Source organism: Neomonachus schauinslandi, chromosome 9, assembly GCF_002201575.2.
Source record: "Neomonachus schauinslandi chromosome 9, ASM220157v2, whole genome shotgun sequence".
In the NCBI taxonomy this organism is placed as follows: domain Eukaryota; kingdom Metazoa; phylum Chordata; class Mammalia; order Carnivora; family Phocidae; genus Neomonachus; species Neomonachus schauinslandi.
The window spans coordinates 32,736,713-32,754,419 of NC_058411.1; the positions used below are offsets into that span (position 1 = coordinate 32,736,713).

Consider the following 17,707-nt stretch of genomic DNA (forward strand, 5'->3'; position numbering starts at 1 on the left):
TAGAATGACAGCTCCAAGATAACAAGGCTTTGTTTTTGTCCACTATTATATTCCCAGTACCAAACCTTAGCAGCGCTCAAATTTTTTTAATATAGAAATTAGTGAAAGAACTTGTTATAGCTTTTACTGACTAAAAGCTGCTCCTAGAAAAGTAAACCTGAAATTATGTTTAAAAAGTTTTGATGCAGGGCGCCTGGGTGGCTCAGTTGGTTAAGCGACTGCCTTCGGCTCAGGTCGTGATCCTGGAGTTCCGGGAGTCCCGCATCGGGCTCCCTGCTCAGCAGGGAGTCTGCTTCTCCCTCTGACCCTCCCCCCTCTTGTGCTCTCTCTCAAATGAATAAATAAAATTAAAAAAAAAAAGTTTTGATGCATGCTTTATATTACTTACATTTTAAGTTCAATGAATTTTAGCAGATGTATACAGTCTTATAACCCTATTAAGATATATGCTTAAGATCTAGAACATTGAAAATGATTTTAAGTCATAGTAATACATTAAAGTTGGTCTGTTTACTACAGTCAGGCATGCCTAAAACTTAAAAATGTCCTTAGTTAAAACTTGAGGCTGTTTTCAGAAGTCACATTAAGGAATGTGATGGTTCAAAAATCAAAGCACCAAGAGAACAGGGAGCTGCTAAAACCCAAAGAGACTAAGATCTAGTCCTAAATTAACTAAAGGCCAAAGAAACTGTAACCTAATGAGTTATATTAACTTACAAGAAGACTGTGTTAAGTACTAGGGAAAAAGGCAAACAAAAGAATAAGAATTTATTATCAAAGGGCTAGAGAGAGGATGTGGAGTATCCCAGTCCATGTGGTAATTTTTCTCTCACCAGAATTTATAAACTAGATATCAATCAGGATCTCTAAACTGCAAGCAACAGAAACCTGTTCTAGCTAATTACAGCAGAAAAGCAATTTACTCAATTTGGGTAACTCCCAAAATCTTTTAAGAGGGCCAGTATCCGGGTTAAAGTCCACATTACTAGCAATAATGGCTCCAGAAGTCACGCTGCAGGACGGTCCCGTAGAGATCTATCGCTGCTATCACCTCCACTGCTAGGGAAAGGCACTGCATGAGCCGGCATGGCTGACCCCATGATGCTGGACAGAAGCCACTGCTGGTATGGTTACCACCCTGCCCATCACAGAATGAATTCTTTGCTGCCCCTTCTTGAATTTCAAGTCAAAGTTCAAGATGCATGCTTCTATTGGTGGAGCCGAGGTCAAGTGCCCACAACTCTAGCTGCAATGAAAATACGGCAGAATGTGGGTGGAGAGAAGTCTAAAGAGGTAGATGAAGGTCAAATTATGGTGCTATGTGTTCTACACTTCAACCTAGTAGTCGAAGGACAAATATCAAAATATAAAACTATTAAATGAAAGTGTATCAGAAAAAATGTATCTGGAACAAGCCTGAGATTTCATTGCTTATTATAGGTTCAGGCTACGTTTTAAAAGTATGAACCTTTAAAGCCAATTTAAAGAAATACAAAGTGAATAATATGGCAAATTAGCAAAGATGGTATATGAATACAAGACTGAAGCATGGATGCATGTAAAAGAAAGCCATGGAAAGACTAAGCAAAGGAGAAATGTCTTAGAAAGCTCATTCTGGTGGCAGCGAAGAATGTGAACCAAGGAAGGTAAGAAAGGGACAAAAGATACCAATGGAAAGTTACAGTCAAGTGTGAGGAGATAGAACGACAGCAGCACCATTATGGTGAAGAACTCTAATCATTTGTGGGGGGGGGGGGTGGAATCAACAAGACTTTGTGATCAACAGATGTAACACACAAAAGGGAAGGAGCAAACAACTGTGATGGTCTTCTAGTTTGACTTAACTCGATAATGGGTGACAGCATGAAACAGACCATGGAAGTACAGCAGGAGAAACTGATTTGAGGAAGAAGATAAGGAATTTTGTTTTTGAACAAATGGAGTTTGAGACATCTGTGAGAGAGAGATGAGGCTCCTTAGAACAAAGTTGGAGAAACATTAGGGTCAATATTTAAGGGTTGGGAAGAAGAGGAAGATCCCACAAAGGAGTCCAGGAAGGACTAGTCAATGGAGACAAGAGACTCAAAAGAGAGGGGTGCGTTTGCTAACAGGATTTCCAGAATAAAGCGGTCAGTTGTACAACAGAGAGGTTCAACAAAATAAAGGCCAACAAATCAGTGGGCTTGCTCAAGGGCGTTGCAGTGGAACAGCAGGGTGGAAGCCCGGCTGAAGTATCATGATCATACAACTAATGAATGCTAACATCCTCTACCAACCACTGAAAGCAAATACACACCCTTGAACTCACACATCAATCTGTACCAAAGAGTTCTCAGATCTCAGTTCTTCCTGTTAAACTACCTCAGGTCCTCCATCAGTTCTTCCTGAAGCAGACCAGATTCTGGGTCTCAACCAGAAGAGATTCCTGGTCTGCTATCTGACGGAGCACCAAATGGAACAGGAAGAACAAATGTCTCTAGCCTAACTGGGAGGAACCGGAGTAGCTCCCATGCAACTTCGCGAACTCCAGGACTCTGGGCAGGTCCCAGCCGCAGTTCGTTTAGATAGTTGTTTCGGTGGCCGGCACCTCTGTTAATCTCCGTTTATAGCTAGCTTTCCCCCACGGAATACTCCTTCAACTTCTGAAGAAAAAAAAAAAGGGGGGGCCAAGGACCGTGGCTTTCAGCGCTCACCAGAGTCAGGAGCAGAAGCGCCGAATCTGAGCCTTGCCAGAGCAATTGCCTCTTCGTCTCTCCCAGGCTCTCCACATATGCTCAGATAAGGGGTTACCTGAGAGAGGAACCGAGTGTTCTCACCAAACCCAGACACTAACATCAAATCCACTCATTCAAGAAAACAGGAAGTTTGGCCAATGCCATAGCAACACCAGCAGCCTGTGACATCAGAGCTGAAGGCAGGGAACAAAGGGATTTGTGAAAGTTACCTTTCTGTGGGTCTTCCCTGCCTTGAAATTTGACCCATGCTGCTTGTTTGAAAGTGTTCTAGTACTTTAGTACTGTTTCACAATACAGCAATTGAAACTTCTCTTGGTACTTTTCTCCAACCTATTTTTGGAGATTAGCCAAAAGCACATGCCACAAATCTGCTGAGTGCCACACTCTTATTAATATGCAAGGAGATTCTATTTTGGGCTGCTGGTAATACTGGCCTACCAGTCAGCTACAGGGTAAGGATATAAATTGTAAGACTAAAAATATCTGGGAAAAAAAAAAAGGGAAGACCAAAATAAAAACTGCAGCTTCCCCATCACTTTAGGTTGAGAGTTTATAGAGGAGGTATTTGAGGATGTAGTATTTAAGGGAGAATGGCTTTTCCAGGTTGGAGTGGAAAAATACCATGAGCTAGGACAGGAAAGATCTACAAAGCATGAGTAAGAGAAGCCGCCACAGATGTGCCCCTCCCCCTCATTCAGCAGCCTCAGCTGAATATTATAAATATGTCCTGTGTAAGAGGCCGAAATTGATTCTTGTCAGTCTATTAAGGTAGAATTGAGCACTGAACAGGCAATTCAAGCAAGGCTCGGCCCAGTTTATCAGATGGGCTGGAAGGGTTTATCCAGTGTTTAAAAAAATAGTGATTCCCAGAGATTGTCCTCTTCGGTGTAAATGCTGCCTTTTAAAAAGGTTGAATGTGGGGTGCCTGGGTGGCTCAGTCGTTAGGCGTCTGCTTTTGGCTCAGGTCATGATCCTGAGGTCCTGGGATCGGAGCCCCGCCTCAGGCTCCCTCCTCAGCGGGAAGCCTGCTTCTCCCTCTCACCCTCCCCCTGCTTGTGTTCCCTCCTCGCTGTGTGTCTCTCTGTCAAATAAATAAATAAAATCTTAAAAAAATAAAAAATAAAAAGGCTGAATGTGTACAGCTGATTTAAAGGGACAGTATCCTCATTTATAAGCAGAAACAGAAACTTCTTCCCATTAGGGAACTGATGAAACATTAAAACTAAATCCTCATTTCTCTTTCATCTTTGGTGGTGAACCTGGAGAGTCATTAAAAGGAATGAGATCCTACTGAAGAAGGATCTGTAATTATTTAACAGAGAAGAGTTTTGAGTATTCAGCCAAAGACACCATATCTAGATGCAGCCAGAGTTATAGGAAGTACACCTCAACTCAAGGTGGCTTTGGTGACTTCACTAGTCCTGTGTTTTAGAAGGAAATGATCCACCCCTGGAATGGACTCAATGATCAGCAGAGGAGGTTTCAAAGCAAGAGTGGGGAGGGGATTTGTAGTTCACCTAGATTCCCCACTGATATCTGCAGCACCTACAGCTCGATGCTGCCATGCCTTTTGCACTTACAGCTTCAGACAAGATCTGTGAATTGTCCTAATATGAATGGAGGAAATGGCCTCAAACAGCAGCTAGAAACATTCAGGTTAGATAAAAGGAAGAACCTTCCTAGCATAACAGTTGGAATTTGGTGCCCTCTTACCAAAAGAAGGGTTCTCTATTACCATATAAATGGCATTTGTCTTTGGGTCAGGTTCTGTAAGTTTAGCATACTATCCTAATTACAAGACTGCAGTTTTCCTGCAGATTACCTGGGCACTTGTGAAAATGTACATACATGTCTGGGCCCCACCACAGAGCCAATACATCAGACTATTCCACGGAGGAGCCTAGGAACCTATATTTTTAACAAGTAACTTAAGTGATTTTCATAATCAGGGAAGTTTGAGAAACACTGATCTAAGGCTCTGCTTACATTAATATAAAGCTATTCATCCTGGGGAGGAAACAAAGGATATGAAGAGAGGAAACTGGCTAGACTGATGCATCAGAAGCGCCTCCTAATTGAGTTCAGAGAGCTAGAATTTGAGAGGGAAAGGCTGACTGAGCACTTAGAGCTGGGGCTAGCTAGCATTCTTTCCACTGCCTTGCATTCCCTATGCTCCCCACCCCCCGCCCCCACCTCCTTGCCTTCCACACAGTTACTCTCTTTATTGCCGACAAGACTCTGCCTGAAGACTCCCAGATCTCAAACCGCAGATGGGATGTAAGGGAGGATGAGAGGCTTCCCAAGTAGAAGCAGATCCTGTGCAGTCCCTGGATAGGAGAGGAGACAGAACTGCTCTGTTACCAGCCATCACAGACATCTAAAATCCAGCCACTTACCCAAATTGGAGAGTCTTTTCATCAAGCCAGCTTCTCTAATGGCAGCAGGACCATACTCCACTCCTTTTCTTTTCTGTCACATAAATTACACAGTTAGATGCGAGGAAAAAGGGTTAGAAATAAGACCCCTTTATTTCACAAAATACAGAAATCTGCTATTCTATACATAGTTCCCAACAGATCCCTCTGAAAACCTGTGACACCATCAGCCCTTCCTTTTATTATTTTCACCTGAGGTCTGCTCATTTCAAACGCTTGCAGGGAAGGACCGAAAAACAACAATTACTGGAATCAAATCAACCTCCAAGCAAGCCCCTGGCTGTGGGAAGAACAGGCGGAGGCCAAGACAGAGGAAGGGGCTGAGCAGGTCTGGATCTGGTGGTTGGCGGGGTAGGGTGGGGTGGGGTGGGGTGTGGGGTGTGTGTCTGGCAGAGGCCTGAGCCTGGGCTCACTGAGCAGTGAGCTCTCCACGACTGCAGGTTTCTTCCATTGAAGAGAACAAAACAGCCCCTCCCGTCCTCCCGCCGCTAGAGAAGGCAGCGCCAATTTCCCCGCCAACGAATGGTTTCTGAGAACGGACCCTGGAGCCTTAAATCCTCGGTCGCTCTCTTTAACCTCTTCTCTCTCGACTTTCCACCGGGTATTCTGGCCGGTTTCTACCCCTCCAGCCCCTCCCTGAAATCCCGCCCCTCCCCTCCCCCCCAACACCCCAAGCGGGACCCACCACTTTCTCGCTCCTCGGGAGGAAGGCCGCAGAGACCCGCCAGCCCCCCGCGACCCCCCGCCCGCAGCGCAAGCAGGATGCTCTCCATCTCTTTTCTCCTTCCCCATCTTCTACCAGGGGAAACCCCACGTGCTCTCTCGGTGCCCAATCGTGGGAACCCACCACCTCGTCCTCCTCTCCGTTTCTCCCCATCTTCTCCTCGCCTCCCAGTCCCTCACCCCACCCCCGCTTTCTCCAGGTTCTGCCCCACGGTGCCAAGTCTCGGTTCTCACCTGTCCCTGTGAGAACGGGGCTCCGATCACAGCCACCGAGTGAACAGACTTGTTCAGAACGGAACGCACTTGCGTCCGGAGGAGACGCGAGAGGCTGCTTCTCAGGGACATGACTGGCAGCGCGGGAGGGAGGTGAGAGAGAAGCTGCTCTGTGCGGCTCGCCGCGTTAAGTGAGCACAGCCGCCCGGCGCCGCTTTTCACCTACCCGGGCGCCAGCTGCACCGCCCCGCCCTGTGACGTCACTGCCACCCGGTCCCGCCCCCAACCAGCCCCCGACACACCTTCCAGCAGACCCCGCCCACTGCTCCTGGCCGGGACACGCCTTCGCTGACGTCACCCCGCCCTAGCCCAGGCTCTCCCTCAGGGGAGGAGCCCCTGCAGCTGACGCCACAAGGCTAGTGTCAGTGTCGGACCAATAAGAGCGCGGTCACGGACAGTGTGTCCCGTCTCGGGAAGCGACTGGTACCTGCGAAGTTAGCGAATTCGGCGGAACACGGGAACCAACTCGCAACCTCTCAGATCGCAACTCTCTTCACACATATGCATGCCCGGCAGATGTCAACTCTAGGAAAGGGCTGGCTGCCCGGGCTGGGCTCTGGGCTGGTCTGACCCCACCTGAGTGCTCTGCCCAAGATGAAACCAGCATCCATCTGCTCTCTTCCATCTCAACTCCGGGTCCAAAAACACACTTACCCATCTTCGGGCTTTGAAGTCTAGGAGATCAAATATAGATAGAGCTCTCTGGGCCGGGCATGTTAATAAAAACTCACCTATCCTAGGTATTTTGGATGGGGAGGTTAGGATTTTTCAAAACAATCACCTTCCAGGTGTTTCCAATTCTTCACCTGAATAACGGGAGCACTGGTTATAAAAACCAAACTTAACAACATATCTGGACTATTCCTAAAATTTGGGGAGGCTAAAGAGCTGAAAAGTAACTAGAGTTTTAATAATAATAGCCAATTACAGTTCCAAGAACGTTTAGTCCTCTAACAATTCCATAAATCGGGGACTATTGTAAAGAGGAGGAAAGAAGATCAGAGAAGATAACTTTCCCAAAGTCATATGGCTTGTAAGAGACAGAGTTGTGTGACTCCAGATTCCAAGTTCTTATCCAGAGTGGGCTTGCAGGAATTTGGACATTAGTCCTACCAAAATACATTTTTATGTAAACAACAGAAAATTATCTCACCTGATGCCAACTTACATGCTGCTCTCCAAAATAGCTCAGAAGTCTTCAGGGCAACATCATAACTCCAAGGAGCTTTAGTATTATAAGGCAGTTTATTTTTAGAGGATAAATTTTACACCTGTCTCCCCCTGCTGGTCTAACAGAGACATGCCTGAAGCTTTAGCAAATAAGCAGTTACTGTAAGGCAATAGTTCTACAAGTGTGGTCCTCTCGCCAGCAGCACCAGCCTTTGCATACTTGTCAAATGGAAATTATTAGGCTCTACCCTCAAATTTACTGACTCAGTAACTCTTGGGGTGGAGCACCAGCAACCTAAATTTTAACAATCTCTCCAGGTCCGGGAGCTGTAGGGAGCAGTAGGGGTGTGGTCAGGGATTCAGTCACTAATACTGATACACACTTGTTCAGATCCTTGGAATTATCTTGGTACCTTTTTCTTGTCCATCACCACATCCAATTTTTTTGTCCTTGACTGTATTTTCTTAAATTGATTCAGGCTCTCCTAGACTACCGCAAAACCTCTGTTTCTTGAGCAGCTACTGTGGGTCACCAGATTGACCTTTCTAAAGTACTACATTAATCCTGCATGTCATTTCAGGGGTTTTCTGTTACCTATAGTTTAGTCAGAGGTGAATTACTAGTTCCACATTATTATGGTCGGGGGGAGGGAGCAGTAGATTGTTATATTACTATTATCCTTTAAAATTCTAATTATTATTGCTTCCATATGTCTGAAATATTTTATAATTCATTTTTAAACCCTGAAAAATAAGTGGTCTGCTTTTGTTTTCAAAATACGCATTTGTTCTCAAAATAAGTTATTAAAGATAATATTCTAAAGTTATAAAAGTCATAGTAGAATAAGTTGTTTTAGAAATTTACTTTACAACTTGTACTCTGTTATTGCATAAGTCTAGGACTCTTCCTCAGATCCAAAACAAGTTGTTCTGCTTTTCTTCTTCCTTTATTGGAGGACCTAGGTATTCTACCTCTCTAATTCAGTAGCTGCCAACACACTATCCTTGATAGGTTGCTGGCACTGTGTATGTGGGGAGTGGGGCGGGGGAGCTGGGTGAGTAGGTAAGACCTGATCATGGTGTTTGCCAATTTCCATGGTGTATATACTCCCAAGCTACCATTGTGATGTCACTGATCGTGGAGTTGGGAAAAAGTGCTCATCATGTAGTATTTCTACCATACAGATATGATCAACATAAATAACCTGAAGAGCACAGATAATAGCACTGTAGTTATAAGATAATTAGGCAATGACAAGTTTCGAATGTATATTATCTTTGTTTTTAATACAATTTACTTGTAAGTTTATATAATTTTATTTTTAATAATGATTTTTAAGAACTGGTTTGAAATAGTCTTGAAAATGTAACGATAAAGTTTTGCAGGCGGCAAGCATACCTCCAGTATGTCTCCAGCAGTCTCCAGCAGACCACTGTTTACTGAAAATCCAAGGGAACTCAGAAAAGACTAAACTGGAAATTCTCAAGGGCTGGGACCATAAATCTTTCTGCTCATAGTTTTATCCCTTCCTGAATACAGTGCTTGGTACATAGCAGGAGCTTGGCAAATAATTGACCTTCCAGATTTTTTATGAAATCCTTACTCATAAGCCTTGGTCTATGGCTCTGATATGGAATGGAAGTCCCCAAAGATTTCTTTCTGAATTTCTACTTTTACATACTAAAGAGCTGAACTCACCAATCACACCTTTGGACTCTAAAATTTAGAGCCTCTCTTTCATTTAAAAAAATTTATTTGTTCACTCATTTATTGCCAATACTTACTGAGCACTTAGTGTGTGCAAAGCATTGTTCTATGTGCTGTTCATAGAGATGAAGACATAATAGCTCATCACTTCCAGTGCTTACATTCTAGTGGGGAAAAGAGTCAAGTAGTTAAATAATTTCAGATAGTAGTAAATACTATGGAGAAAATAAAGGAGGGAAATGGGACACGAGGTGCTGTTTTAGATAGGGGTATCAAGGAAGACCTCTCCAAACTAACCTTTGAGCCAGACACCTGAATGATGAGAAGGAGCTGGTCATAACAAGTTCTGGGAGTAGAGCCTTCTAGGTTTACAGGAACAGCAAGATCCAAAACCATAAAGTTAAGGGCGCCTGGGTGGCTCAGTTGGTTAAGCAACTGCCTTCGGCTCAGGTCATGGTCCTGGAGTCCCGGGATCGAGTCCCACATCGGGCTCCCTGCTCGGCGGGGAGTCTGCTTCTCCTTCTGACCCTCTCATGCTCTCTCTGTCTCATTCTCTCTCAAATAAATAAATAAAATCTTAAAAAAAAAAAAAAACCATAAAGTTAAAACATGCTTGTGGATCAGAAGAACAAGAATGCCTGTGTAGCCCCAGTGTGCCCCAATGTGCAAAGCAAAGGGCGTATAGTCAATTGAATCAGATTGATAGGCAGGGAACAGAGGCAGCACTGAAGAGCATGAACTTTAGAGGAAGAATTTTTTTACACAAAGGCAGAGGGTTAAATTGTTCTGAACCTGTATTATGTTGTTGGGAATATTTGGTCCCTTCTTTTTTGCTTTGCTCTTCTATCCCAAGTCTGGGAGAATTAACATAATGACCCTAGGATACAGTTAAGGTAAGGAAGCAGAGGATGAGTACTATAGAGGGTAAAATAAAGAGTCTGTTTACCATGCAGTGGGGACTCCTGGATTCAGTAGAAAGGCTGGATAGAGGGGAATAAAGGAGGGGGATAACTATAAGTGACTGGTTTCATTGCCTGCCCAACCCACAGCCTGGTCTAGAGGCAGCCACCTGAGCCCCTTACATACTCCTCACCGCCAACACCACCACAAAGAGAGGAGTTTTCATTACAAGCCTTGATCAGTGATAGGGATGTGAAAGCAGCAATATGGCTGCCAGCAACGTATAAATGAAACTTAGGTGTGAAATCTGTTTTGGCACCAATGGAGGCCCAGGTTGCTAAGGACACCTGAATGCTTTTTCCTTTGTTCAGGTTTCAAACTGAAAACAAGTCTTGAGCCCTCTGTACCTGAATGTTCTATTTGGGATGTTTTGTAACCAAACTAACATTGAGTTCCCTCCTTGGTGAGTTACAGATAGAGACTACACCAGGTGGAGTTGTCACACAAAGGAAAGTTTATCTGCAGCAAATAAGGAAATCATGGAGATGAACTTCCAAAGTTAGCCTTTGGGGGTGAGTGGGTTTCTTTGAATATTAGGATGAATACTCGGAAAGGGGAGCTTTGTCATTGCATGTAAAGATGGGCATAAGGTTGCCAGGCGTATTTAGAAGACATGCCTACACAGGTATCCCGTGTTGTGTTAATGAAGCTTGTATTCCTCCTCGGGCCGAGATTCTTTTTTTTTTTTTTCCGGCCGAGATTTTAATGGTATAATGAGGTAGAAGTAACCGTCAGACACTCCATGGTCCCTCTGCTCTGGTGTGAGTCAGTGGTCAACCTCAAACTGCTCTAGGCCTGTGGAGCTTTTCCTGTTGTTTGCCTCAAAAAGATAAGGTTAACATTCCCGTGAGGAAGAAGGGTATCCACGGGGTCTTGCTGGTGACAGTTTTAACCTAATTAACCCTATGGGGCACAGTTTCACTTCCTCCCCACTCCCTACCTCCTTCCCTTCACTTAATTTCTTCTCATCCTTCAGGTTTTGGTGTCAAAGGCCCTTCTCTGAAGAAGCCTTTCCAGACCTCCAAAGTTGAATTAAACATAATCATAAAATTTGCTAAGGTTGCTGAATGATTACTCTATGCTAGATAGCTACCTGCTCACTACTTCACAGTTGTTATTTAATCCCCATCACAAGACATGAGATAGGCACTATTATCATCTTCATTTCAGATATGGTAACCAATGCTTGCAAAGGCTAACAAATTTGCCAGAGCTCACACAGTAAGTGCCAAAAGCAGAATCCCAAACCCGAGACAGAGCGAGGGTTTTAAATACCCCCTGCATGGTTCACTTAATCCTCTGAATTATAATTGTCTATTTAAAGGACTGTCTCCTTCTCCTCGAGAGCAGCTTGAGAGCAGGAATGGTCCCTTACTGTCATTTAATACAGTGGCTAACATGAGAGGTGTTCAATAAATTTTTATTGAATGATTATATATTTTAACACTGCAAAATGGTGTGTACACTGTGACTACAATAATTTTTAAAAGTGCAAAAACTAAGAGATGGAATGAGAGAGAAACATGTAACACTGAAAGGTTTTTAGGATTGTGTGTAATATTTTTCTCTCATTCAAAAAATTTCTATATTATGTCATCTTTTCAACAATGAAAACATTAAAATAAGAGGACTTAAATGCTTGGGAAATGAAGATTTATTGGTTTAGGTGGCAGGATTATGGATGTATTTTCTTTTATATAATTTCAATTCGATGTTGGGAAAATAATAAATATATCTTATTAAAAATGGACAAGTAATAAGATTTTAAAAATATATATTTATAAGAGTATCAAAAACCACTAAACACCTAGAAATAAGTCTAATGGAAGATGTGCAAGACAACTACAAAATATTACTGAGAGAAATTAGATAAGAACTAAATAAGTGGAGAAATATACCAGGTCCATGGACTGGAAGACTCAGCATAGTTAAGATATCAATTTTCCCTAAATCGACTGGTAGATTCAATGCAACCCAAGCAGAATTTTTGGTGAAAATACAAAGAACCTAGAACAGCTATCACAATCTTGAAGAAAAAGATTGAAGTTAAAAGACAACATCATGAGAAATCAAAACCTACTATAAAGCTATAGTAATTGAGACAGATTGATGTTGACACAGGGAAGACAAAATAGAAAAACAGACCAAAATAGAGTCTGGAAACAGACTGACACAAAAGTAGTCACTTGATTTACAACAAAGCCACCATTGCAGTCAGTGGGGAAAGATGGTCTTTTCAACAAAGCTATTGGGGGAAGGGCACTTGGGTGGCTCAGTCCGTTAAGTGCCTGCCTTCAGCTCAGGTCATGATCCCAGGGTCCTGGGATCAAGTCCGGCATGGGGCTCCCTGCACAGCAGGGAGACTGCTTCTCCCTCTCCCTCTGCCCCTCCCCCCAACTCGTGTTTTCTCTTGCTCACTCTGCTCTCTCTCAAATAAATAAATTTTTAAAAAATCTTTAAAAAAAGCTATTGGGGGAAGAAAAGAACTTTGACCCTTACCGCCTATCAAAAATTAATTCCAAATGGATCATAAGCCTAAATATGAAAGGTAAAACAATAAAGCTTTTAGGAAAAAAAAGGAATAGAATATTTTCATAACTTGAGGCAGACAAACTGTCTTGAATAAGATCTAAAACAACATTAACCATGAAAGAAAAGATTGATAAATTAGACTACATTAAAATTAAAACCTCTCTTCACCAAAAGACACCATTAAGAGTATGAAAACATAAGGCATAGAGTGCATTTTACTGCACGGATGATAGCACCTAAATAAAAAATTGTTTTAAATGGATAAGGAAAATTCCACTTCTAAAAGATGGGGTAGGCATATCCTTCCCTATCTTTCCCACTGAGAACAGCTAAAATCCTTGGACATTTTTGGGGTGCTTGGGTGGCTCAGTCCATTAAGCATCTGCCTTCAGCTCAGGTCATGATCTCAGGGTCCTGGGATTCAGCCCTGCATTGGGCTCCCTGCTTGGCAGGGAGTCGGCCTCCCCCTGCTCATGCTCTCTTTCTCAATTCCCTCTCTCTCTCAAATAAATGAATAAAATCTTAAAAAAAAAAAAAAAATCCACAGTGCCTGGATGGCTCAGTTGGTTAAGCAGCTGCCTTCGGCTCGGGTCATGATCCCAGGGTCTTGGGATCAAGCCCCACATCAGGCTCCCTGCTTAGGGGGGCACCTGCTTCTCCTTCTCCTGTTTGCCCTGCTTGTGCTCTCTCTGTCAAATAAATAAAAATATTTAAATAAATTAATTAATTAATAATATCCTTAGACATTTTATATGAAACAAACAAAAGACTCTGAAAGGTGGAGAGGAGGCAGACTGACTAGAGAGTCTCACTATGACACAGCAGTGTGTTCCCTGGGTTTTCTTTTTGCCTCATATATTCCAGACTGGGTTCTGGAGTAAATGGCAACCAGGAAATGCTCTATAGAAACCTGCCTTCTCTAGACAAAGAACAAAGTAAGGCACAAACTAGCAAGACAGAAAACTTTTAGACATTACCTACTCTACAGCAGCCAAGCATTACCAAAAAAAAAAAAAAGTGCCCCCTCCCCACTCCTGCCAGCTGGGGAACCTAGACTTATACCTCACCAGGCTGTAAAGAGGAGCTCCACCCCTGCCACTGGGGTGGTATCAGAGAAGGCTGAGTGCAGAGTGGGGGTTTTATCCCTTTTGAGTAGTAACAGCTTCCCCCAGTGCCACCCCATGGTGTCAGTGGAGTACATGAAGGGGAACTTGGACTTCCACACCCATCCAGAAATTACAAGGAACACCTCCCCACCAGGTGTCAATGGAGGCCAAGTGGAGAACTTGGACTTCCACCTCTACCTAGCAATAATGTGTTAGTGTCCCTTTTCCTCCACTGGAGCAGTGTCAGTGAAAGCTTGTTAGAAGATTAAATAAGATCCCAAATCTCATAATATTCAAAATGCCCAGGTTTCAACTGAAAATCACTCATCATACCACGAACTAGAAAAGTCTCAACTTGAATGACAAGAGACAATCAACAGATGCCAATACTGAGATGACATAGATGTTAGTATTTTCTGATAAGGGTTTTAAAGCAGTCATCATAAAAATGTTTCAACAAGTAAATACAAACACATTTCAAACAAATGATGAAGTTGAAAGTCTTAGTAAGGAATAAAATATATCAAGAAGAACCAAATGGAAATTCTAGAACTGAAAAATATAACTAAAATAAAAAACTCAAGGTATGGGCTTAACAACAGAATGGTGAAGACACAGGAAATAATCAGTGAACTAGAAGACAGAACAACAGAAATTACCCAGTCTGACTAACAGAGAGAAAACAGACTGAAAGGAAAAAAAAGAAGAACTGAACTTTAGGGACTCTGAGACTATAACAACAACAACAACAAAAATCTAACAATCATATCATCTGAGTCTCACAAGGAGAGGGTGAAGCTGAATAAAATACCTGAAGAAATAATGGCTGAAAATTTCCCAAATTTGGCAAGACATAAAACTTACAGATTCAGGGGCGCCTGGGTGGCTCAGTTGGTTAAGCCACTGCCTTCGGCTCAGGTCATGATCCTGGAATCCCGGGATCGAGTCCCGCATCGGGCTCCCTGCTCGGCGGGGAGTCTGCTTCTCCCTCTGACCCTCCCCCCTCTCATGTGCTTTCTCTCTCTCATTCTCTCTCTCTCAAATAAATAAATAAAATCTTTAAAAAAAAAAAAACCTTACAGATTCAAGAAGCTGAGCAAATGCAAATAGGATAAACCCAAAGAAATTCATGTCAAGATATATCATAGTCAAACTTCTGAAAGATAAAAAAAAAAGAAAAAATCTTTAAAGCATTGATGGAGAAACAACACCTTACTTATAGGAGAAGAATAATTCAAATGACAGAGATTTACCATCAGAAACCATGGAGACCAGAAGAAAGTGGCACAATATTTTCCAAGTGCTGAAAGAAAACTGTCAACTGGGTGCCTGGGTGGCTCAGTTGGTTAAGGAACTGCCTTCGGCTCAGGTCATGATCCCCAAATCCTGGGATCGAGTCCCACATCAGGCTCCCGTCTCAGCAGGGTGCCTGCTTCTCCCTCTGACACTCTCCCCTCTCATGCTGTTTCTCTCTCTCTCTCTGAAATAAATAAATAAAATCTTAAAAAAAAAGAAAGAAAGAAAGAAAACTGTCAACCAAGAATTCTATATCCAGGGAAAATATCCTCCACAAATGAAGGGGAACTCAAGACAATCTCAGATGAGAGAAAACTAAGAGAATTTGTCACCAGCAGACCTATCTTGAAAGAATGGGTAAAGGAAGTTCTCTGAGCAGAAAGCCAATGACAAAAGAAGGAATCTTGGAACATTAAGAAGGAAGAAAAAACAATGAAAAGAGCGAAAATATGAATAAACATCATAGACTTTCTTTCTCCTCTTGAGTTTCCTAAATTATGTTTGATGGTTGAAATGAAAATTAGGTCACTGTCTGATGGGGTTCTCGAATCTGAGGAAATATTAGGCAATTATAAATGGGGGAGGGTAAACAGAGGTAAGGTTTCTACACTTCACTCGAACCAGTAAATCACTGAAATCAGGTGATAAGTTTTTGTGAGATCACAGAAAATAGGTACATTGGTCTCTGCCCCCAGTTCCTGGCACAGGGCTTCTCAAACCCTTGTAATTTCCTAAGAACACTAGAGCATCTTTTGTTCTAGTGTTTGGTCTTTGACCCTGGTTCTTGACAGAGTTCCTAAATCCCTTGGAATTTCCTGGATGACAGCAGGGTCTTTTGTTCTAATCAGGTGATTCTTGGTGGGTTCCCGGGTGGGGGCTGCTCACCAGAAAGACCAAGACATGATTAGAAGCTTGGGATTCATCCCCCACTTTCCAGAGAGGGGAGAGGTGCTGGAAAAGGGGTTAATGATCCATTGTGCCTACATGATGAAACCTCCATGAAAATCCCCAAAGCATGAGGTCTGGAGAGCTTCCAGGCTGGTGAACACATCCACACACCAGGAGGGTGATATACCCCAACCAGAAAGATGAAATGTGTTACACTTATCTTTTTTTTTAATGCAAAGGAAATTATTTTCTCAATCAACTTTACTAAACTGCAACAAGTTTTATAAGTTCTTTTCATTGGCTTTTTATAAAACTGAGATATAATGGACAATACTTATCCTTTTATTAACCTTATTTATTTGGAATTTTTTACTTATATGGGCCTTTGCTTTTTCTCCCCAATTGGTAAGTGGTCCTAAGTAGAAGGAGACCTACTCTCAGTTGACATAATAGCAGCAATCATTAATGCTTTATCATAAAATAATAAATATAATAAAAACTACAGTATGAGACAGTATTCTTAGAACAACTACTCAATCCTTAAGTGCAAGCAAATACTAAAAAAGAAGGTTCTATAGAAGGGTTTTAAGAACCCAGCATGGGCCATAAAAATAAAAAGTTAACTGAATTGTTTCATCAGATTTTTTCTTTTTTTTTTTTTTTAAGATTTATTTATTTTAGGGGCGCCTTGGTGGCTCAGTCATTGAGCATGCCTTCGGCTCGGGTCATGATCCCAGGGTCCTGGGATCAAGCCCCACATCGGGCTCCCTGCTCCGCGGGAAGCCTGCTTCTCCCTCTCTCACTCCTCCTGCTTGTGTTCCTTCTCTCGCTGTCTCTTTCTCTCTAATAAATGAATTAAAATCTTAAAAAAAAATTATTTATTTTATTTTTTTAAAAGATTTATTTATTTTAGAGAGAGCACAAGTGGGAAGGGCAGAGGGAGAGGGAGAGAGAATCTCAAGCAGACTCCCCACTTAGCGTGGAGCCCAACACAGGGCTCGATCCCAGGACCCCGAGTTCATGACCAGAGTCAAAATCAAGAGTTGGCTGCTTAACCAACTGAGCCACCCAGGCACCTCGATCAGATTTTTTTTACTTACTATTCATGTTCATAGATACTCAGATTCCAAGAATAACTTCACTAGTAGAAATAAGTACCCATCTTACTAAAAGTCAGATTAGTTCTGTGTACTGTGACCATAATGCTCAATTCACTCAAATATATTTTGTTTCTTGTAGCCAGTACTCTTTGGAAAGTGTAGCAAAGACTGGCTAGTAGTTGTTCTTACCAAATCACTTCTCTCTCCCCTCTGGGCATACCGATAAACCATGTTTCCCAGCCTCCTTTGAAGTTTGGTATAGACAAGTCAATAAATTCTGGCCACTGGAATGAGGGTGAAAGGCTTGGCCATAAAACCCTCCCATGCATGATCCTCCATTCTTGCCCCTCATCTGTAGGCCAGATACAGAGGATCAAATGGAGAGAAGCAGGATGAGGTCCCAAGGGATCATGAAGCCACTATCTGGAAGAAGCCTGGGTCTCCAAATTACCTCTTGGCAGAAATTCTAAGTCATCTGACCACAAGCATCCACGTGGAACAGAGAGATAATAAATAAACACTTGTGTTCAGCCTCTGAAATTGTGTTTTTGTTTTGTTTTGTTTTTAAAAATAACAGGGTATCTTGACAAATACAGAGTACACACGTTTCTCAAGCTTCCTTTCTTTGCTTCTCCACAATGGAATTCACTAGGGTATTATGACCCTGCAAAAAGATAGTAAACTTTCTTGGAGAAACTTGCTAATTGGTAAGTCTTTTCATCAGCTGCCCTTCTTTGCTGAGGCTTATTAATACTTTGAAATCCAACATTTATTATTTATT

The 17,707-nt window shown here is 42.5% G+C and overlaps 1 protein-coding gene across 1 annotated transcript in view; it reads right to left on the bottom strand.

Moving 5' to 3' along the window:
* The window catches only part of ARG2 (arginase 2), a 35,135-nt gene extending 28,854 nt beyond the window's left edge, over positions 1-6,281 (bottom strand). The window contains exons 1-2 of the mRNA XM_021679731.2: positions 6,128-6,281; positions 5,132-5,204 (exon numbers count right to left, since the gene is read on the bottom strand). Of these exons, the coding sequence (XP_021535406.1) occupies positions 5,132-5,204; positions 6,128-6,238 (184 nt within the window). The 5' untranslated portion in view covers positions 6,239-6,281. The remainder of the gene's footprint in view (positions 1-5,131; positions 5,205-6,127) is intronic.
* Between the last annotated feature and the right edge of the window lie 11,426 nt (positions 6,282-17,707).